Source organism: Mobula birostris, chromosome 27 (genome assembly GCF_030028105.1).
Source record: "Mobula birostris isolate sMobBir1 chromosome 27, sMobBir1.hap1, whole genome shotgun sequence".
NCBI lineage: Eukaryota > Metazoa > Chordata > Chondrichthyes > Myliobatiformes > Myliobatidae > Mobula > Mobula birostris.
In genome coordinates, this window is record NC_092396.1 from 39,640,023 (window position 1) to 39,663,285 (window position 23,263).

The 23,263-nt window shown below is 42.9% G+C and overlaps 1 protein-coding gene across 1 annotated transcript in view; it reads left to right on the plus strand.

Annotated features, from left to right (window-relative positions):
• Nucleotides 1–23,263, plus strand: part of disp3 (dispatched RND transporter family member 3) — a 310,321-nt gene that overhangs the window by 114,821 nt on the left and 172,237 nt on the right. The window contains exons 5-6 of the mRNA XM_072244981.1: nt 7,553–7,713; nt 15,059–15,198. Of these exons, the coding sequence (XP_072101082.1) occupies nt 7,553–7,713; nt 15,059–15,198 (301 nt within the window). The remainder of the gene's footprint in view (nt 1–7,552; nt 7,714–15,058; nt 15,199–23,263) is intronic.

The window sequence follows — 23,263 nt, forward strand, 5'->3', positions numbered from 1 at the left end:
GAAGCATAAGTTGGCTGACTGCTGGGTGGCTACACCCTATGTGGTGGAGGGTCAGATCCAAACCTACCAGTTTTCCAGGTGAAACCAAAGGATCGAAATGAGCCTTTTCAAGATTCTCCATCGGAACCGCCTGCTGCCTCTGGGACAAAAGGTGCAGGTAGACCCAGAGCCCAGCCTGGAGCCTACACCTAGTAAGAGGACTCTGCGGAAACGCGGGGTGACTGCAGGGCCAACATCAGGAGAGCTGGCCCCCACCCTGAGAGGAATACTGATTCGGAGGATGAGGACCTGGATGTGTGTTAAATGCTGCCTTTTTCTATCTCCCCATTGACTGAGGAAGAGACTCCCAGTCGTTCTCCTGCTGAGTCAGGTGAAATTGGGGATGCTATCTGCAGACAGCCTGGGTTGCAGTGGGACGCTGCAAGGGATGAAGTTGGGGTTGGCCGCAGGACAGAGGCATCCGAGTTGCTGCTGGGCACAAGTGAGAGGCTGATGGAGGCCTCGCCAGGTAGACCAGAGGTATCCCCAGTAATATCGGAACCTGAAGAGTTAGGAGAGGGGAAACAGAGATCTCAGAGTACTAGAAGACCACCGGATAGGCTGGCCTATGAAGCACCGGGGGAACAGAGTGTGACCCCTACTATTTGGGGAACCGTGTCACTGCCTTTTACACCTGGGTTGGACTTTGTGTTTTGCAGGAAGGGTTGGCGAATTATCTCAACATCATGAGGACATGACTAAATTTGGTGGGGGGGAAGAGTTTAACGCACTGTAAGGTTTTGCTGCTAATGTAATGGCCTTTCTGTAATGTTTCACTGCTAATGTAATGGTTTCTCTGTAGCAGCAGTGTTTGGGTTATGACTGGAGATAACGGGGGCTTTGGAATATGTGCCATCCAATGAGAGGCATGTTGTTTCTTTCTTGTGGGGCTGAGAGAAGGGATTCGTGGACTCTTATTCTGTGGAATATGGAGAGAGAAGATGCCAGAACAGGGATGTCGTAGACTGCAGGACGAAGTGGACTGGGAATGGGGTCGGGAGTAGTCGCCCGGGGAGAAAATTGAGGGAGAACGCACAGACGGGAAAACAGTGAGCTCCAGCGTTGTACATTAGACTGTTTCATGAGAATGGGCCCTTTTTCTTTTCTTTTTGTTTCTTTACTAACCCTATAGTCTAATTAAGAATTATAAAGCTCAATCGTTTAATTGCATATTGTGTACTGTTTGTTATTTCATTGTACTGATTTATAACAGGGGAACACATCACGCAACTTCCATCCAAACAAGATTCCTCGGGTTTGGCGGGCCGGAGGCTGTCTTTCCCTAGAGTAATCCGCTAGCCGAACCTGCGGGTTACAATACCAAACACTGTAACACTTCCCATTCCTTGTTTCAACATCCATATTGAGCCCAGGTTAGAGAAAACTCAGAACAGCTGTGCAGCCCAACTTAAGGTGAAAACTGCATTGCCCCAGAAATAAAATATCTATAAACACAAGGAATTCTGCAGATGCAGGAAATTCAAAGCCACACACACAAAATGCAGGTCAGGCAGCATCCGTGGAAATGAATAAGCAGTCAATGTTTTGGGCTGAGATCCTTTTCCAGAACTAAAAAAAGATCATGCCCGCAACTTATAGGCTATCCTTGGCAGATCACAGTGTCCCTGTGAACTGGAGGCTATAAGTCCATTCACATCACAACCCATTTTACAAGGACCACAGTCAGCTAGAGTTATTTCATTTATTTCATAGTGAAAGGAGTATTTTTAGTCAATAAATTTGAAGCACTGTATTCTTCTGTCTCCTTATGTTGCTGCAGCATATGTAGTTGAGCAAGATCGAACATCAACCTTTTAACATTTCACAGAGGAAATGTTTGCCACAATGTAAGGTCAGACTTTCAAAGGCTCTTACTGAAAGCATTTAATGATACTTACCAACTGGATTTGCACAGAGAAGTGAGAGTACTCAAAAACCTGGACTTTTCAGAGATGCTTAGAGAAGGTTTGTTGCAACAAAAGTGACCATGCTGATATGTAGCAGGTTAATTTATCACCCGATTGTCTTGTCACTAAAGGGTTGCAGGCCAAGAAAGGAAAGGGATAAAAAGAGAATAAATCTCTGCTAATAGAAATAGTAAATGTGAAAATGAAGCAGAATAAATGGAGCAAGGCAAAAGGACCAGAGGAACTGGTGTATGGGGGCAATTATCATCAGAAAGGTTGTTCCTGGTCACATAAATGGGCACATTTATTAATTCAGTTGTTCCTAGGAAAGGTTGTCCGTCTTAAACATTTCCTTTTATTTCCATTAAAGTTAACAATAGAGCAGAATTAATAAACCTGCAATCCAGTTTTTTTTTATTTGAACAGCAAGATAATTAAGTGTTCTGCAACATTTGCACCTCGTACGGATTCATCTGTTTTGTAATTTGTTTCTAGACATTAAAATGTAATTATTGTTACAACAGAAGGCATTTGAATATCAATAATGGCTTCAGTTATAATGATCTAATGAACTAGGACATCAGTGACTTTGCTTTCCAGTTCAGTGAGTTCCTTCAACTGGTTCTTCACTGAATTTGAAAATCAATCACCTGCTTAGTTGCACAGCACATCTAACTGAGCATTAAACTTCCATTAGACAAGTACTTCTACTCAAGCTAACGTCAAACAAAATGTGCTTATTTGTTCCCTCTTCTCCACATCTTTCTCTCAATTGTTTCTATTCAAATGTTAAAACATACTTTATCATCTGCTTATATTTGGGTTCAATATATTAGCCAGAGTAGTTAAGTTCTAAAGGCAATCATGTCACTCATTTGGGGATCTAGTCTACCTGAGATAAATCTCCAGCATTTATATTGTAAAATCATTAAATGAGCTCATACGTCAACATGAAGTTTAATGTATAATTATTTAATCAGCTTTCACAAATTGAATTTAAGAGTGAAAATGCGAGAACTTGTTCAGAATACAAGCATCAATTAAAAAAAACTTTTATTCCCTGCTGGATTTAAGTTCTTCCAAATAATTATTTTGGAGTGTTTTCAACTTCTGAGGAAATTCCCTCTTATTTTCCTATCACTTAACCAAACTTGTTATGAGTGGCTGATTTGACAGAACTCTGGTTTTAATTGAATCAGTGGATTGGGTTCCCTTGAGCACCACAGTGGTACAGCTGGTAGACCCACTACCTCACAACTCCAGGGACCCAAGTTCAATCCTAACCTCAGACTACTTGCATGGAGTTTGTATATTCTCATCATGACCATGTGGGTTTCCTCCACATGTCCCCTCCCACATCCTAAAAACACATCAGGTGGTAGGTTACTTGGCAATTGTAAATTACTCTGAGTGTTTATGTGAATACTAGAATCTAGATGTCAGTCTCTGGTAACATGGGAAGAACAAAACAGAACAGGATTAGTGTAAATAGTTGCTTGGTGGTTGGCAGGGACTCAGTGGGCTGAAGGGCCTGTTATGTGCTGGATCTCTCTACATCTCCAAAGCATACTTATACTGTAAAGCAGGAAAGGTTTGTTTCTGGGAATGGTTTATGTGTTTGATGGTACCCTATTTGGAAGTACCAATTCTACTTTACAGCTTGTCTAAAAAGTTTTCTTGCTCGAGGACTGAATCGCAATAAAATTTGCTGTTCTGGTCAGGATGCTTTGTTGGTAAAGTGGGTGCCTCATGCTCTTTCAGGGATACAAAAAAATCTTTGTTAATTCAAAAACTATAAAATGACCAGGGTGAGCTGGCGTGGAAGGCTCTTTATTCTACGGTAACTATGTATATTCCACAGGGCCAATATTAAGTGGTTGGATACATGAACTTCTGGTTTTCTCTTTGTGGAAAGTAAAGCAAAAGATGTTCTTACTGGACACATTAATAAGCTTCACTCCTTTGTCTGGTTTTCTTTCATTGTAGAAGCTTCAAAAAGGCAATTCAGAATTTCATTTTCCTATTCACAGTGCTGAATGAGTTAGCTGATTTTTCAAGCAATTTTTAGTATCAAAAGTTTTAGCAATTTTTATTTGCACAGTTTGCCTTATTTTGCACAATGTATGTTCACAGGTCCTTGTCTGTTTTTCGTAAAATTCTATTGTGTTTTCTTTTTTCCCCTGAAAATGCCTGCAAGACAATGAATGTCAAGGTTATATACAGTAATATCTACGTACTCTGACAATACATTTACTTTGAATGTTGGACTTTACCGTGTAACAAGGGACAGTGTGGATTAGTCATCAGTAGAAATTGTGATTGTTTCTCATGGATAAATGAAGTATATTTTGCTCAGTGCTATCAAGCACTAAATCTTACCACAGCACTTTCGGCATCATTGATTCTTTTTTGTTCAGTTTTCTCTGTAGCAGCATGACAAGAGCAGTATTTATTGCTTTTCCCAAATTGCCCTTGAGAGGGTGACATTGAACTCTGACCCTAAACGAATAGGGAGTTCCACGGTTTAGATCTGGCAGTGATGACTGAAGAATGTATGGTCCCAGTCAGCTTGATGCATTGCTTGTTGAAGAGCTTGCAGGTGGGGATGTTCTCACATGCTGGTGCTCTTGCCCTTCTTGGTAGTAGAGGCCAAGGGCTTGGTACCAGGAATGACCAGCAGGGCAAGTGCAATGTATTTTGTACACAGCGTCCACACTACAGCCACTGTGCACTGTCGATGGAGGAAATTAACGTTCAGAGTGGTAGAGGGGATACAAGTAAAGTGAGCTGCTTTTTCCTGGATGGCATTGACCTTCATGAATGTTGTTGAAGCTAAACTCATCCAAGCAAGAGCTACTAAGCCCTGACAGGTGGTGGGAGGGCTTTGGAGTATGAGGAGGTGGGTCATTCACCAGAAGGTATCTGGTTTTTGCCATTATTTATTTGGCTGATTAAGTTTTCTGGTCAGAGATGAGCCTAGAATGATGATGTTTGGGACTCAGCAACACTCATTTCACCCTCTGTTGTTGGACATAATCAATGCCTGGCACTTCTGTGGCCACTTAACAGCTTACACCTGAATGGGGCCTAGTTTTGGCTTAATACAAGCAGTGGCTGCTCCATTTTCTGAAGAGATGTAAATTGATTGTTTATTTTGTTTTAATGTTCTTTAAAGCTGGATCTTCTGAACTTAGTTTGTTGAGACTATATGAAAGTAGGTTCCACAAGTCTGCTGCTATCTTGGGCACAAAACTTCAGGAACTCAAATTAAAACAAGATCAAGCAAAAAGCAATGTGCATGAATCTAAGATGAGTATGGTCTACACCAGTGAACAAAATTAGATATTTACACAAGTTGTAGATCTGAAGGAGATGAGTGGTTGAGTACATATTCCTTTCAGAATGTGGTAAATTTGGTCATGCTCAAGATAATGAATTAAGGACCCTGATAAATGACACCTTAATGTTTGTTTTGGAAAATAAATTAACCATTTGCCTGTAACATTGAACTCAATTAATATGTTAGGCATGCTGGCTATGTCATGCAATTCAAAAAATATAGTGCACCTTGTGTGTTTAAAAACCCTTCAATACTTTCTACAACTATTGATATCTTGGTGTGATGTCCATTGAAAATGCCAGAGGTTTCATTTGCTGACTTTCCAGCTGACTTTGAGACAGTCTCTTAACACTAAATACCAGTTAAGGTCTGTATGGGTACCTGTTTAAGTAAGACACATAAAAGTTGCTGGTGAACGCAGCAGGCCAGGCAGCATCTCTAGGAAGAGGTGCAGTCGACGTTTCAGGCCGAGACCCTTCATCAGGACTAACTGAAGGAAGAGTGAGTAAGAGATTTGAAAGTTGGAGGGGGAGGGGGAGATCCAAAATGATAGGAGAAGACAGGAGGGGGAGGGATGGAGCCAAGAGCTGGACAGGTGATAGGCAAAAGGGATACGAGAGGATCATGGGACAGGAGGTCCGGGAAGAAAGACAAGGGGGGGGGGGGACCCAGAGGATGGGCAAGGAGTATATTCAGAGGGACAGAGGGAGAAAAAGGAGAGTGAGAGAAAGAATGTGTGTATAAAAATAAGTAACAGATGGGGTACGAGGGGGAGGTGGGGCATTAGCGGAAGTTAGAGAAGTCGATGTTCATGCCATCAGGTTGGAGGCTACAAGGGACTAAGCACCACTAAGCACATCTTTCCCTACCCCCCTCTCTCTGCATTCCGCAGGGATCGCTCCCTATGCGACTCCCTTGTCCATTCGTCCCCCCCATCCCTCCCCACTGATCTCCCTCCTGGCACTTATCCGTGTAAGCGGAACAAGTGCTACACATGCCCTTACACTTCCTCCCTTATCACCATTCAGGGCCCCAAATAGTCCTTCCAGGTGAGGCAACACTTCACCTGTGAGTCGGCTGGGGTGATATACTGCGTCCGGTGCTCCCGATGTGGCCTTTTATATATTGGCGAGACCCGACGCAGACTGGGAGACCGCTTTGCTGAACATCTACGCTCTGTCCACCAGAGAAAGCAGGATCTCCCAGTGGCCACACATTTTAATTCCACATCCCATTCCCATTCTGACATGTCTATCCACGGCCTCCTCTACTGTAAAGATGAAGCCACACTCAGGTTGGAGGACCAACACCTTATATTCCGTCTGGGTAGCCTCCAACCTGATGGCATGAACATCGACTTCTCTAACTTCCGCTAATGCCCCACCTCCCCCTCGTACCCCATCTGTTACTTATTTTTATACACACATTCTTTCTCTCACTCTCCTTTTTCTCCCTCTGTCCCTCTGAATATACCCCTTGCCCATCCTGTGGGTCTCCCCCCCCGCCCCCCTTTGTCTTTCTTCCCGGACCTCCTGTCCCATGATCCTCTCGTATCCCTTTTGCCTATCACCTGTCCAGCTCTTGGCTCCATCCCTCCCCCTCCTGTCTTCTCCTATCATTTTGGATCTCCCCTTCCCCCTCCAACTTTCAAATCCCTTACTCACTCTTCCTTCAATTAGTCCTGACAAAGGGTCTCGGCCTGAAACGTCGACTGCACCTCTTCCTAGAGATGCTGCCCGGCCTGCTGCGTTCACCAGCAACTTTGATGTGTGTTGCTTGAATTTCCAGCATCTGCAGAATTCCTGTTGTTGTACCTGTTTAAGTAAGCCAGAGCCTGGTTTGGATCCACTTAGCATCATGCAGGAGCTGTTTGTACTATTAACATAAAGAATCAGGCCAGCCATACAACTTCTAACAAAATTTTGGATCATCGATCTTGTATCTTCAAAATCGGAAGTACTTGGATATACATTTCATTGAATGAAGCAGGCAAGTCATGTTTGTATGGATTTGTCTATGGTAGGGATTAGGGATTTCTAAACCCTCCTGCTGGGGCTGAAATTTCTTTCCATTACTAAATAATACATTTGTATAAAGTATCATTTTCTGAAGTTTAAAATGAAACATTGAGCCACTTCAAATAACCTTGGGTTTCAGTGCTGGGCATGGGAATGTTAGCAAAGCACTTCCACCCTTCAGTTCTCAAGGTAAAAATGCAATGTGTTTATTTATTTCTATTTTTCAGCAATTACCTTTCTATTTTCAGGGGTGGATGATGTCTTTGTTTTCATTAACACTTTCCGACAAGCAAGCCACCTTATCAGCCCACAGGAGAGGATGATTCACACCATCAAAACAGCCGGAAAAGCCACCTTCTTTACCTCATTCACCACAGCTGCTGCCTATGCAGCCAATATATTCTCCCAGGTTGGTTAATTATAAAGACCTGAAGCTGTGTAGCATGCTAATTTATTTCATTTGTATGATTGACATGCTTTCCTATTTTCTGTTAGAATTCTTTTACCATACTATCTCTTTCATCAGGTTCATCTCACTGGAAGATTCATGCTCCAGAGAGTGAAGTATTCTGTAAAATATGGTAATTACATAAAGCAAAATGCTGCTGCTGGCCTGTACGCCGTATTTAGAGCCACAGTGCAGATAGAAGGAGATACACAGGATGCTCTGTGCATATCAAGTGCTACAGAGAACATCAGTGCAGAATCGTGGAGGAGTTTAGAGTATAAGGCATGCAAGAGAGATTTAATGCAGGCATTCAAAGTAATAAAGGCCCTTGAAAGGTAGATGTTGTACCTGTAGGTTGATAGGCAAGTAGATGGAAGCACATTTAACATTGTCAGAGGAAGGTCAGAGGGATTGAGATTTTTTTATGGAGCGTGTTGTTACAATTTGGAACACGCAGGGACATAGAACAAATTGGAAAGATGCCTGATGGAAATATTGCAGGACAGTGGGAAAACAACAGGTCGTACAACTCAAAGGACACATGTGGGTAGAAAGGGCCAGGTGGCATGCTAGGATGCTGTATGATATTATTGTGAAGAGTTGCTCTCTGTTGCATTTATTTGCTGACAAAGATGGATTAACCGAAGGGATGGGGATCAGTCCTATTGGGAGAAGTTAAGAAGACAGCACCTACTTTCTTGAGAGTTTAAACGAATGAACGAGAGGTGGTCTCGTTGAAACATACAAAATTTAACAGGGTTTGGCCAGGTAATGCAGGAATGATTCTCCTGCCTGACACATCTGGAACCCAGAGTCATGTTTTTGGGGTGAGGTTCATCTATCCAGGTCAGCAATTAGAAGGAATTCCTTCACTCCGAACATAGAGCAACTTTGGAATTCTCTGCCTAATAAGACTATGGAAACTCAGTCGCTCAATATATTCAAGGCAGAGGTCAGATTTTAGATGTCATGAGATAAAGGGTAAATACAGGAAAATGGTGCAGAGGTAGCATGTCAGCCATGGTCAGAGCAGGTGTGAGGGATCTAGTGAACTACTCTTCCTTTTATTCCTTATGTTTATTTAAGTAAGCCCATTTGACCGTCCAGTTTTCAGTCGTGGGTTTGAACTCTAGTGTCCTCTTAAGAAATTGTCGGATTAATGCTCCGCTGAGACCAAATCATTCTGTTTGTTTTAGCCTGGACTCCATGCTTTGATTTCAGAGGCACTAAGCCAAATTTAATGTCCCCTAGGATGAGAATCTACTGTTCGCACTCATTTGGCTCGTAACCACACTCCAAGATATCCAAGCAAATCACCTGGTTACAAAAAGCTGCCAAAAGTTCATCGAGGCTCACTCCAGTCAGCCTGATAATGGACAAAAACTGTTGCCATTGGAAGGTTATCCCCAAACTTCAACTTTAAATTTTAAAACAAATTAAATCATTTTGTTTTAATGATTCAACTTGTTGATGCGGCTTGGATTTTTGGCCCTATTTTCGGTCAAAGATGTAAAATCCATTAACAACATTTCAGCATGTGGTAAGTAATATTGAAGCCACAAAGTCCTGGCAATGGCCATCACTGAAATGAGAACGACTGGCCTCCAAATCAGCAGCAATACCACCCTTGCACCTCCCAATATTAACACTCTGGAAGTCAGCACTGATCAGAGACTCAGTGGGAAATGCAATAGCTACAAAAGCGCATCAGAAACTGCAAACACTTTGGTGAGTGACTCCAGTCCTAATTCCCCAATTTTTTTCCATAGTTTACAAGATACAAATCAGGAGTATAGTGAAATACCCTGCTTGCCAGGGTAAGTAAAAATCCAACAGGACCATGAAACCTGACACCATCCATTTGCGTGACCCTGTTCTCCCCCGTACTCACCAGACTTGCACAACGTTTCTCACCCAGGATATCCTGATGATACCTGCCTGACTCGCAGCCTCTAAAACCAGGAAGGGGCAATGGTTCCACAGTATGGGGACACCACCAACTGAACTTTCCCCCCACCCCCATGCCAGGCTTTCCATATCTCTGTTCCATCAATGTCACCGGGTCCAAAAATCCTGAAACCTGGCTCAGTGCGAGTACCTTTTATCAGAAGTACTGCTCAGTTAAAGAAGGTGATTCACTACCACCTCATTAAGGATAATTCAGAATGGCTGGACAATAAAACAGTTGCAAAATCCCCCAAAAATTCCATGTTGAGTTTCCTGGGAGTGTTGCAAGACTTGCCAATTCATATTTTGCCTTGGATTCAAATTTAATTTAAAGTAATTTAGGAGATTAATTGTGCCAGCAACAAGCCACTGTAGGTACGTATGTACCCCCTGCGCTATATAAGCAGAACAGATTTATTAAGCATGTTGTACCCCAGAGAAAGAAGCAACAGTTTACAAAGAAAATGCTGGTGGAATGTAGCAGGCCAGGCAGCATCTATAGGAAGAAGTACAGCCGATGTTTCGGGCTGAGACCCTTTGCCAGGACTAACTGAAAGAAGAGGTAGTAAGACATTTGAAAGTGGGAGGGGGAGGGAGAGATCCGAAATGATAGGAGAAGACAGGAGGGGGAGGGAAGAAGCTAAGAGCTGGACAGATGATTGGCAAAAGGAATACAGAGTTGGAGAAGGGGGAGGATCATGGGACAGGAGGCCTAGGGAGAAAGAAAGTGGGAGGGGAGCCCAGAGGAAGATGGAGAGCAGGCAAGGAGTGATCGTCAGAGGGACAGAGAGAGAAGAAAAAAATGGGGGCAATAAAAATTAAAAAAGGGATGGGGTAAGAAGAGGAGGAGGGGCAGTAACGGAAGTTAGAGAAGTCAATGTTCATGCCATCAGGTTGGAGGCTACCCCTCGGAATATAAGGTGTTGTTCCTCCAACCTGAGTGTGGCTTCATCTTGACAGTAGAGGAGGCCATGGATTGACATATCAGAATGGGAATCAGACGTGGAATTAAAATATATGGCCACTGGGAGATCCTGCTTTCTGTGGGGGACAGAGCGTTGGTGTTCAGCGAAACAGTCTCCCAGTCTGCATCGGGTCACACTCAAGTTGGAGGAACAGCACCTTATATTCCATCTGGGTAGCCTCCAACTTGATGGCATGAACATCAATTTCTCTAACTTCCGTTAATTCCCCACCTCCCCCTCGTACCCCATCCGTTATTTATTTTTATTCTCCCCCTTTTTTTCCCTTCTCTCTCTGTCCCTCTGACGATCACTCCTTGCCTGCTCTCCATCTTCCTCTGGGCTCCCATCCCCCTTTCTTTCTCCCTAGGCCTCCTGTCCCATGATCCTCTCATATCCCTTTTGCCAATCAACTTTCCAGGTCTTTGCTCCATCCCTCCCCCTCCTGTCTTCTCCTATCATTTCGGATCTTCCCTTCCCCTCTTACTTTCAAATCTCTTACTATCTCTTCTTTCAGTTACTCCTGACGAAAGGTCTCAGCCCGAAACGTTGACTGTACTTCTTCCTATAGATGCTGCCTGGCCTGCTGCGTTCCACCAGCATTTTGTGTGTGTTGCTTGAATTTCCAGGATCTGCAGATTTTCTCGTGCAACAGTTTACAAAGTCTCACAGCAGGTTGCTCAGGATTTCAGGCGTTCCTCATTGACTGACTGTAGATCAGTTTCTACCCCTCTACTGTGCCCTTTTAATTATAGTCTCTCTTCTTTCCTGTCGTACCATCTTTTTCTGTCTCTCTCCGTTTCCTTCTTCTTGCCTTCTCTCTCTAATCTCATGCTTTAGAGTAGTGGAGAAAGATACAGCAAGGGAATGCAGAACAGTTAGTGTGTGTCCCGGTTAGTGTGGCTCCAGCCCTCTGAATCCATGAAAACATTTACACTAATATTGCATTAATCTCATATTTTATTCTCCCAGATTCAACTCCCCCAGGTTCTACCACTTAACTGCACAACTAGGAGCAATTTACAATGACCAATTAACCCAGTAACCCACTCATCTCTGGAACGTGGGAGGCAACCAGAGGAATCATAGAAAATGTATGAACTCTACTCAAACAGGAACAGAGGTCAGGGCCAAAGCTGGCTCTGACACACTGTGGGGCAACGCTCCACCAGCTGCACCACCGTGCAGATTCTGGTTTCACTCTTTGATTTTACCTATTAACAGCCTCCTGCACTATGGTACCCTTAATCATTTTAAAAATACATTTTCTGTTTTATTCTTTATAAGTCCTGCTTCTTATTTTGGAGGCTGTGATTATCATCCTAGTTTGCTCCCTTTCAGATGATTTAACCGGGACACACACTAACTGTTCTGCATTCTGTTGCAAATGTTATTTTTGCTTCAGTGAATGTTTCAAGTTCTATACTTTGTCAGCATACTCCTTATAGAATCAGAATCAGAACCTGGTTTATTATCACTGACATACGTCATGAATTTTGTTGTTTTGTGGCAACATACGGCGCAATATATAAAATCTACTACAAATTACAGTAAGAAATAAGCAGCACAAAAATAACGAGGTAGTGTGCCTGGGTTCATTGTCCTTTGAAAAGTCCAATGGCGGAGGGGGAAAAGCTGCTCTTAAGATGTTGATTGTGTGTCTTCTCGCTCCTGTGCCTCCTCTCTGAGTACTGAGAAGAGGACCTGTCCTGAAAGGTGGGGTCCTTAATGAAGGATGCACCTTTTTGAAGCACTGATTTTTGAAGATGTAGTCCATACTAAGGAGGCTAGTGCCCGTGATGGAGCTGGCTGAGTTTACAGTCTTCTGGAGCTTTGTCCAGTCCTAAGCAGTGGTCTCTCCATACCAAAATGTGATGCAACCAGTTAGAATGCTCTCCACAGTGCATCTGTAGAAATGTGTTAGAGTCTTTCGTGACATGCTGCATCTTAAACTCCTAATGAAATATACTCAGTGCCATGCCTTCCTCATAATTGCATCAATATGTTGGCTCTGGAGCGATCTTCAAAGATGTTGATACACCGGATCACAAAACTGATCATCCTTTCCATTGTTGAACTGTTAATGAGGACTGGCCGTGTGTGTCCCCTCGACTTCCCATTCCTGAAGTCCACAATCAATTCCTTAGGCTACGTCCACACTAGACCGGATAATTTTGAAAACGCCGATTTTGCGTAAAAACGATAAGCGTCCACACCAGGCGTTTTTGAAAATATCTCTGTCCTCATTAAGATGGGTATTTGGGCGAACCTCCTCCTACTGGGTATGCACAAGACACACAAAAAACAAGCGAAGAGGAAACAGTATACTTGGTGCGCATTTGTCCAGTTACAGACTAGAAAAACTTAAAAGGAAATTGCCAAATGAAAGACTTGGTGCACATTTGTCCAGAAACATTTCCTACAGCCATAGTCTCTTCACCAGTGAAAGGGACGACAGCTACAACTAAATGCAATAAGGCTTGTTACTGGGCAAAAGTGAAATTTGCTGTTACCTCATTTGTTTGCCTTTACTTTTGCCATGTCTTTGTGTATTATTTTGCTGTATTTAACACGTCCAATAAAATGAGTTACTGGGCAAAAGTGACAATTGCATCTATTGAACGTTTGCACAAGCAATACAATAATAAAGCACCTTGTTAAATGTATAAAACATGTCTGCATCAGTGTTATCTTGTATTTCCATACAATGTTACATTAGGCTGTCTCCAGAGGCAGAAGTCAGGGATTCATTTGTAGAGGAAAGTACAGAGGCCCAGGTTTTGAAGCGTATTGATTAGTACTGAGGGAATGATGGTTTTGAATGCTGAGATATAATCAATAAACAGCAACCTGATATAGTTATCATTGTTGTCCAGGTAGTCCAAAGCCAAGTGGAGAGCCAGTGAAATTGCATCCACTGTAGACTATTATGGCGATAGGCAAATTGTAGTAGGTCCAGGTCCTTGCTAAGACTGAGTTGATTCTACTCATAATCGTCCTCTCAAAGCACTTCATCACAGTTGAGTACAACTGGGCGATGGTCATGGAGGCAGTCTACTCTGGTCTTCGTGGGCACTGGTATGATTGATGCCATTTTGAAGCAGGTGGGATCCTCTGACTGCATCAGTGATTGAAGGTGTTCTTGAACACTCCTACGAGTTGCTTGGCATTGCTTTTCCGTACCCTACCGGGGCCTGACACTTGCAAGGGTTCACCCTGAGAGATGTTCTGATGTCAGTCTCTGAGACCAATATCACAGGGTTGCCGATGCTGCAGGTATTCACACAGTTGTAGTTTTATTCTCCCTTTCACAGCAAGTTGAGTTCAACTGGGAGTGAAACATCACAACCATTCATGACGTTAAGTTTCACCTCGTAGATTGTAATGGCCTGCAAACCCTGCCAGAGCTGACATGCATCAAATTCCATCTCTAACTTCACTTCACTCTTAAGGTAGTCTTCCATAGGTCGTACCTGAACTTCTTGTAAATTTAATGCACTTCTACCCAGTGTTTATCTGTCTGCTTCCAGCCTAATCCCACAAGTCAAAATTAGCACCCTGGCCTTTACAGTCTGAAAGTTTTAAATATATTCTGTTTCAACATGTATCTTGCAGTATACATCATGTTGACTTAGCTGATCATCATGTTCTGATGTCATTATGATAATGCACAGTATATTTGCTTTAATAATCCATACAACACCATTCAGTGCAGAAATAGTGATAAAACACATTGAAAAGGCACATTAAAAGCACTTTAAAATAAGTTTAACATATTTAAAAATTCATTATTTGTTTCCAATACCTCTTAGACTGTCTCTATCCTTCATTTAGTGGCCCACATTTTAAGTGTCCTTTTGCAATGATCTTAAATTTATTTTTGCTTAATATTTAGAATGTATGAAAATAACTTTTCTAGAATTATGAATATAAAAACTGCTTAACTAGATGAATGTTATGGCACAATGTTATATTTTTAAAGATGGTTAAATACAGGGAAGAAACAGAAAGAGGAAACACACAGCAGTCAGGCAGCGTCTGTGGTAACAAAGGAAGCAAATTTAAATTTCAGGTTGCAGGCCATTTGTTAGAACAGGGAAGAACTCCTTCCATGCTTTCCCAGGTTAGTCCTTCATTTTAATTGGTATGCTGTAGCTGTCTCCCATTAATTCTCTTACTTTGGCTTCAGTGAATGCACTCCTAACTTGTGATCAGTATATATTCTCCAGAAATACGAAGTGATTACCGTAAGCACAATTAATCACAAACAGCATAGGGAACCAGGCCAGTTGGATTGAAACCAGATCAATTGTCCCTATCAATGCCTAATTGTTGACTGACTCAGTGGACATTTACTGTTGAGGTAGTTGGTAACAATCCTGTTTTGCTCCCACCAGATCCCAGCTGTGCACGACTTTGGGCTCTTCATGTCTTTAATAGTGGCTTGCTGCTGGGTAGCTGTTCTCTTTCTTATGCCGGCTGCACTCTGTATTTGGAGTCAGTACATCACCCCTCTGGAGATATTCTGCTGCTCCAGGTAGGAATAAGTGTCTTTCACCTCTGTTCATTTATCAATGCAAAAAAATGGCTTTACTGAAAAACACAGGGAATACTTTCAAAAGTCATTAAATACCATAATATTAATATTAGTGTTATACTCTGCTTCCATCTGAACACATCACAATTAGTTGTAATACTTTTGTAATATTTATAATATTTATAATATTTACCAAACAGCTCAGCAGGGCCAGAAGATTCATTCTCAAAACTGCAATAAGTGAATAGATATGAATCTATTTCTTTCAAGCACACCAATAGCACATTGTATTTGCATTCACTAGTCTGCCCACCTCATGCACATTTCCATTGATTTCAAAAGCAGGTCCATCACATTTTGGATCTGTGGGCCCAAAACTGCTCACAATACTCCAAGTGTGGTCTGACCAATGCCTTATAAAGCCTCAATATTAAATCTCCACTTTTGTATTCTAGTCATCTTGAAATTAATGCTAACATTGCCTTCCTTACCACCAACTCAACCTAGAAGTTAACTTTATGGAAGCCTGCGCAAAGAATCCCAAGTCACTTTGCACCTATGATTTTTGAATTTTCGCCTCATTTAGAAGATAGTCTGCACCATTAATCCTTCTACCAAAGTGGATGACCATATACTTTTCTCACTGTATTCCATCGGAGGTGCCCAGGGAGGGGTAGCACACTGGTGGTGGGCTTGTCGTGCTCTGCCCACTGGCAGCTTGTCCAGCTTTGGTCTCCACCTGCCACCTGGCTCTTGCCTGTGTCTCCAAGTAACTGCTTGCATGCGACAGTGGCCACACATTGGTACACGGCTTTGACAGGCGGGCTAAACCAGGTGAGGGTAGCTGGAAACCTCCAACCCAGGTGAGATAGGAATGGGCCTACCCTGGCATGCAAAGTCAGTCCTGTGGACTGGGCGGATGAGGTCAACTACAAGGTCGATCCGGCGGTGAAGAAGGTGGTGCTGCAACACTTTGTTGTGAGCGAAGGGCACGAGAAGGTACAGAAGGCCTCATGGCGATCCACTGCAGCTGAGGAAGTCTCCAGTCGTGATGATTTTTCGTACCAGTGCAACGAGTTTTTCACTAGAAAACTCCTCCTGCTCAGACACATCATCATCAGAAAAAACAGACAACCAACACATATTCCATCTGCTACTTCATTGCCTTTTCTCCCAATCTTTCTGAGACCTTCTGTATACTCCCTGCTTCCCCAACACTATTTCCCTTTCACCTACCTTTGTATCATCTGCAAACTTGACCATAAGGGCATTAATTCCATCATCCAAATCAGTCACATACAGTATAACGTGAAAAGAAGAGGTCCCAACACCAACCCCTGCAGAACACCACTACTCAGCAGCAGTCAATGAGAAAAGGCTCCCTTTATTCACAGTCTTTGCCTCTTGCCAATCAGCTAATCATTTATCGATGCTAGTATTTTTCCTATAAAACCATGCTCTTGTTAAGCAGCTTCACATGCGGCAGCTTATCAAAGGCCTTCTAAGTAAACAATATCCACTGACTCTCCTGCCTGATATTTCCTCAAATAATTCCAACAGATCTGTTAGACAAGATTTCCCCTTAAGGAGACCATCTTGACTTTGGCTTAATTTGTCATTTGCCTCCAAGTACCTTGAAACCTCATCCTTAATAATGGACACCAAAATCTTCCTTAACCACTAAGGTCAGGCTAACTGACCTATAATTTCCCTTCTTCGGCTTCCCTCCGTTCTTAAAGAGTAGAGTGACATTTGCAATTTTCCAGTTCTCCGGAACCATTCCAGAATCTAGTGCTTCAACAATCACTTCAGCTACCTCTTTCAGAACACTAGGTTGCAGTCCATTTGGTCCAGGTGATTTGTATGCCTTCAGACCTTTCATCTTTACAAGCACCTTCTCCTTAGTAATAGCAACAATACTCACTTCTTCCCCTGACATCCTCAAATTTCTGGCATACTGCTAATGTCACCATAGTGAAGACTTATGCAAAATATTTATCAAGTTCCTCCACCATTTCTTTGTCCTGCATTACTACCTCTCCAGCGTCATTTTCTAGCAGTCCAATATCTACTTCCACCTCTCTTTTAGCCCTTATATATCTGAAAACAACTTATGCTCTCCTCTGATGTTATTGGCTAGCTTACCTTCATATTTCATCTTTTCCCTCCTTATACTTTTTTAAATTGCCTTTTGTTGTTTTTTAAAAGTTTCCCAGTCCTCTAACTTCTTACTAATTTTTGCTATATTGTATGCCCTCTCCTTTGCTTTTATTATGTCCTGACTTCCCTTGTCAGGCAGAGTTGCCTCATCCTCCCTTTAGAATACTTCTACAGCTTTGAAATGTATCTATCCCAGGGCTTCCAGATTGTCCCCACAACCTCCAGACATTTTTGTTGTGCCGACAACTCTGCTAGTGCTCCCTTCCAATTGACTTTGGCCAGCTCCTCCCTTGTGCCTCTTTACTCCACTGTCTTTATCTTCTCCCTTTCAAACTGCAGGGAAAATTCTATCATGCAATAATCACTGCTTCATAAGGGTTCTTTTACCTTAAGGTCCCTAATTAAATTCTGTTCACTACCTAACACCTAGTCCAGAATTGCCTTTCCCCTACTGGGCTCAACCACAAGCTGCTCTAAAAAGGCATTCTACAAATTCCCTCTCTTCGATCCAGCACCAATCTAACTACTGTAACATTGTGCTTTTTGCATGCCTTTTCTATCTCCCATTGAAATTTGTATTTCACATCCTGGCAACTATTTGGAGGCCTATATAAAATTCCCATCTGGGCCCTTTTACCTTTGCAGTTTCTTAACTCTACCCATAAGGATTCTGCATCTTCTAATCCTATATCACACCTTTATAAGGATTTGATTTCATTTCTAACCAACAAATCAATGCCAACCCTTCTGCCTAAATGCATATCCTTTCAATACAATATGTATCAATAGACAATAGGTGCAGGAGTCGGCCATTCAGCCCTTCGAGCCAGCACCACCGTTCGCTGTGATCATGGCTGATCATCCACAATCAGTACCCTTTTCCTGCCTTCTTCCCATATCCCTTCACTCCGCTGTCTTTAAGAGCTCTATCTAACTCTTTCTTGAAAGAAACCAGAGAATTAGCCTCCACTGCCTTCTGAGGCAGAGCATTCCACAGAACCACAGCCATCTGTGTGAAAAAGTTTTTCCTCAACTCCGTTCTAAATTGTCTACCCTTTATTCTTAAACTGTGGCCTCTGGTTCTGGACTCCCCCAACATCAGGAACATGTTTCCTGCCTCTAGCATGTCCAATCCCTTAATAATCTTATATGTTTCAATCAGATCCCCCTCATCCTTCTAAATTCCAGTGTATACAACCCCAGTTGCTCCAATCTTTCAACATATGACAGTCCCGCCATCCCGGGAATTAACCTCGTGGATCTACGCTGCACTCCCTCAATAGCTAGAATGTCCTTCCTCAAATTTGGAGACCAAAACTGTACGCAATACTCCAGGTGTGGTCTCACCAGGGCCCTGTACAACTGCAGAAGGACCTCCTTGTTTCTATACTCAGCTCCCCTTGTTATGAAGGCCAACATGCCATTAGCTTTCTTCATTGCCTGCTGTACCTGCATGCTTACTTTCAGTGACTGATGTACAAGGTCACCTAGATCTCGTTGTACTTCCCCTTTTCCCAACTTGACACCATTCAGATAGTAATCTGCCTTCCTGTTCTTGCCACCAAAGTGGATAACCTTACATTTATCCACATTAAACTGCATCTGCCATGCATCTGCCCACTCACCCAACCTGTCCAAGTCACCCTGCATTCTTGTAACATGCTCCTCACATTTCACACTGCCACCCAGCTTTGTGTCATCTGCAAATTTGTTAATGTTACTTTTAATCCCTTCATCTAAATCATTAATGTATATTGTAAATAGCTGCGGTCCCAGCACCGAGCCTTGCCGTACCCCACTAGTCACTGCCTGCCATTCTGAAAAGGACCCATTAATCCCTACTCTTTGTTTCCTGTCTGCCAACCAATTTTCTATCCATGTCAGTACCCTACCCCCAATACCATTTGCTCTAATTTTGCACACTAACCTCCTATGTGGGACCTTATCAAAGGCTTTCTGAAAGTCCAGGTACACTACATCCACTGGCTTTCCCAAGCCCATTTTCATAGTTACGTTCTCAAAAAATTCCAGAAGATTAGTCAAGCATGATTTCCCCTTCGTAAATCCATGCTGACTCAGACCTATCCTGCCACTGCTATCCAAATATGCCGCTATTTCATCTTTTATAATTGATTCCAGCATCTTCCCCACCACTGATGTCAGACTAACTGGTCTATAGTTGCCTGTGTTCTCTCTCCCTCCTTTCTTAAAAAGTGGGATAACTTTAGCTACCCTCCAATCCGCAGCAACTGATCCTGACTCCTTGGATGGTTAGTTCCCTGTTATGATCTTCTTTCAGCTACAACTTAGTAATGGCCCCAACGTCATACCTGGCATCGTTAACTGTGCTGCAAGATCATTATTATGTGCCATGTTGTTCTTTGCAATTTTTTTTTACAGAAGTGCTTTGCTATTGCCTTCTTCTGGGCAGTATCTTTACAAGCTATTATCAATACTCTTCAGAGATTGTCTGCCTGGTGTCAGTGGTCACATAGCCAGGAATTGTCATACAACCAACCACTACCTGCTCCTGTGGCTTCACATGACCCTGATCAGAGTCTAAACAGGTGCTACACCTTGCCCAAGGGTGACTTGCAGGCTAGTAGAGGGAAGGAGCACCTTACAGCTCCTTTTGCAAAGATCTATCTCCACCCCGCCATTCAATCTTCTATCTTATTCCGTATACAGAGTCATTCAAATATAACACCTTCAATCCTGTATTCATTACCATCTTTGGTTCCCCCCCATTACACTTAAATTCATCCCCCTAATTGCAATTTTGCCCCATCTTCTGCCTGTCCTTTCTCATAGTCTCACTATGCACTACATCTGCTTGCATACCAACTGCCTCATCCTCAGCCCTATCATTCAAGTTCCCATTCCCCAGCCAAATTAGTTTACATCCTCCCCCACAGCTCTACCAAACCAGCCTGCAAGAATATTATTCCCCCTCAAGGTCAGATGTAACCTGTACTTTTTTTGTACAGGTCATACATTCCCCAGAAGAGATCGCAGTGATCCAGAAATCTGAAACCCTGCCCCCTGCACCAATTCCTCAGCCACGCATTCATCTGCCGAATCATCCTATTCTGACTCTCACTGGCGTGTGACATAGGCAGCAATCCAGGGATTACGACCCTGGAGGTCCTGCTTTTCAGAATCAGAATTAGATCTAATATCATTGACATACATCTGAAATTGGTTGACTTTTTGGCAGCAATGCAATGCAATACGTAGTAATAGAGAACAAATACTGCATTACAGTAGGTATATGTATACTTAATAGTTAAATTAAAGAAGTAGTGCAGAAATAGAAATTTAAAAAGTCATGAGGTGGTGTTCATCGATTCAATATCCATTCAGAAATTGGATGGCAGAGGGGAAGAAGCCGCCCCCGAATCGTTGAGTGCGTGCCTTCCGGCTTCTGTACCTGTTTCCTGTTGGTAGTAATGAGAACAAGGCATGATCTGGGTAATGGGGGTCCTTCCTGATGGATGCCACCTTTTTGAGGCATCACTCATTGAAGATGTCCTTGATACTGTGAACACTAATGCTCATGATGGAGCTGACTAAGTTTACAACTCTCTGCAGGTTACTTCGATTCTGTGCAGTAGCACCCCCCGCCCCATACCAGACGGTGATGCAGCCAGTTAAAATGCTCTCCAGGGTACATCTGTAGAAATTGAGTGTTTTTGGATTTATACCAAATTACTAAATTTTCTCAAACGCCTCATGAAATAAAGCTGCCATCATGCCCTCTTTGTAGCTGCATCAATATGTTGGGTCCAGGTTAGATCCTCAGAGATATTGACACCCAGGAATCAGAAATTACTCACTCTTTCCACTTCTGATCCACCTATGAGGACTAGTGTGTATTCCCTTGTCTTATCCTTCCTAAGTCCACAATCAGCTCTTTGTTTTTTCTGACATTGACTGCAAGGTTGTTGCCACAACACTACTCAATAGCTGGTATATCTCACTCCTGTATGCCCTCTCATCACTGTCTGACGTTCTGCCAACAATGGTTGTATCATCAGCAGATTTATAGATAGCACTTGAGCAATGTGTACACACAGTCATGGGTGTAGAGAGAGTAGAGCAGTGAGCTAAGCATCCCTGAGGCTCGCCAGTATTGATGGCCAGCAAGGTGGGGATGCGGTTTCCGCCATGCATATTGTGTTCTGCTGGTTAGGAAGTCGAGGATCCAGTTGCAGAGGGAGGTACAGAGGCCCAGGTTCTGGAGCTTTTCGATCAGAACTGTAGGGATGGTTGTGTTAATCACTGAGCTGTTGTCAATAAATAGCATCCTGACATAGGTAATTCTATCGGCGGTGTGAAGAGCCAATGAGATTGCATCTGCCATAGACCTCTTGTGGCAATAGGCAAATTGCAGTGGGTCCAGGTCCTTGCTGAAGCAGGAGTTAATTCTAGCCATAACCAACTGCTCAAAGCACTTCATCACCGTAGATGTGAGTGCTACTGGATGATATTAAGGCAGTTCACCCTGCTCTTCTTGGGTACTGGTATAATTGTTGCCCTATTGAAGCAGGTGGGAACTTCCATCTGTAGCAAGGAGAAATTAAAGATGTCTTTGAATACCCCCACCAGCTGGTTGGCACAGGTTTTCAGAGCCCTATCAGGTACTCCACTGGGCCTGTCACCTTGTGAGGGTTTACCCTCTTGAAAGGCAGCTTGACATTGGTCTCCGAGAATGAGATCACAGGGTTACTGTGTGCTGCACAGATCCTCATAGATCTAGTTTTATTCTCCCTTTCACAGCATGCATAAAAGGCACTGAACTCGTTTGGGAGCGAAGCATCACAGCCATTCATGGTGTTAGGTTTCACTTTGTAGGAAGTAAATGCCCTGCAAACTCTGCCAGAGCTGACGTGCATATAACTTCACCTCCAACCTCGTTTGGAATTGTTCCTTAGCTTTCAAAATAGCCCTTCGCAAGTCATTCCTGGTTTTCTTGTACAGACCTGAGTTACCAGACTTGAATGCCACAGCTCTAGACCTCAGCAAACTACGAATCTCCTGGTTCATCCATGTCTTTTGATTTGGAGATGTATATTAAGTTCTTGCAGGCACACACTCATTCCACACAGGTTTTAATGAAGTCAGTGACAGCTGTGGCATACTCATTCAGACTCAAAAGATGAATCTCTGAATAGAATCCAGTCCACTGATTCAAAGCAGTCCTGTAAGTTCTCCTGTGCCTCCCTTGTTCGTACCTTCCTGGTCCTCACTACCGGTGCTGCTGTCTTCAGTCTCTGCTTATACTCGGTGAGTCGAAGTACAGCCAGTTGATCTGTCTTTCCAAAGTGATAGCACGGTAAGTGCTCTTGACAGAAGTCTGATGTGTTGGTCCCTCTGGTACTACAGGTGATTTGTTGGTAATAATTATTTAAAGACTTAACTCCCTAACTCCCTATATTCTCTCTTCAGGATCTCCTCACATTTCCTACCAATGTCATTGCTACCAATGTACCACTATTTCTGGCTGTTCACCCTACCCTTTTAGAATGATGTAAACCAAAAGCTTTTAAAGGGAATATGTTGGATAAGCTCTTACATACAGACAGTGGCTGATTTGCTTGAATGCGCTGCTACAGGAGCTTGTGGGATCAGATGCACTTACCATATTTAACAGGCATTTAGACAGGCACTTAGGATACGGCCAAATGGGATTAGTGTAGATGGACATAAAAGTTGACATGAACATAGTTGGCTGATGGTTTAGTTTCTCTGTTGCATGGCTCTGGCTCTATAACTTCATAATTAGCACAGCTGGAGCTGTCTGGCAGCTTGTGAGGGATCATTAGGCATCATCTAGAATCCTTTGTCTGGGCTATAACTTGCTATAGGCAGTGATTGGAGTGTGAGAGAAGTCCCCTGATTTACA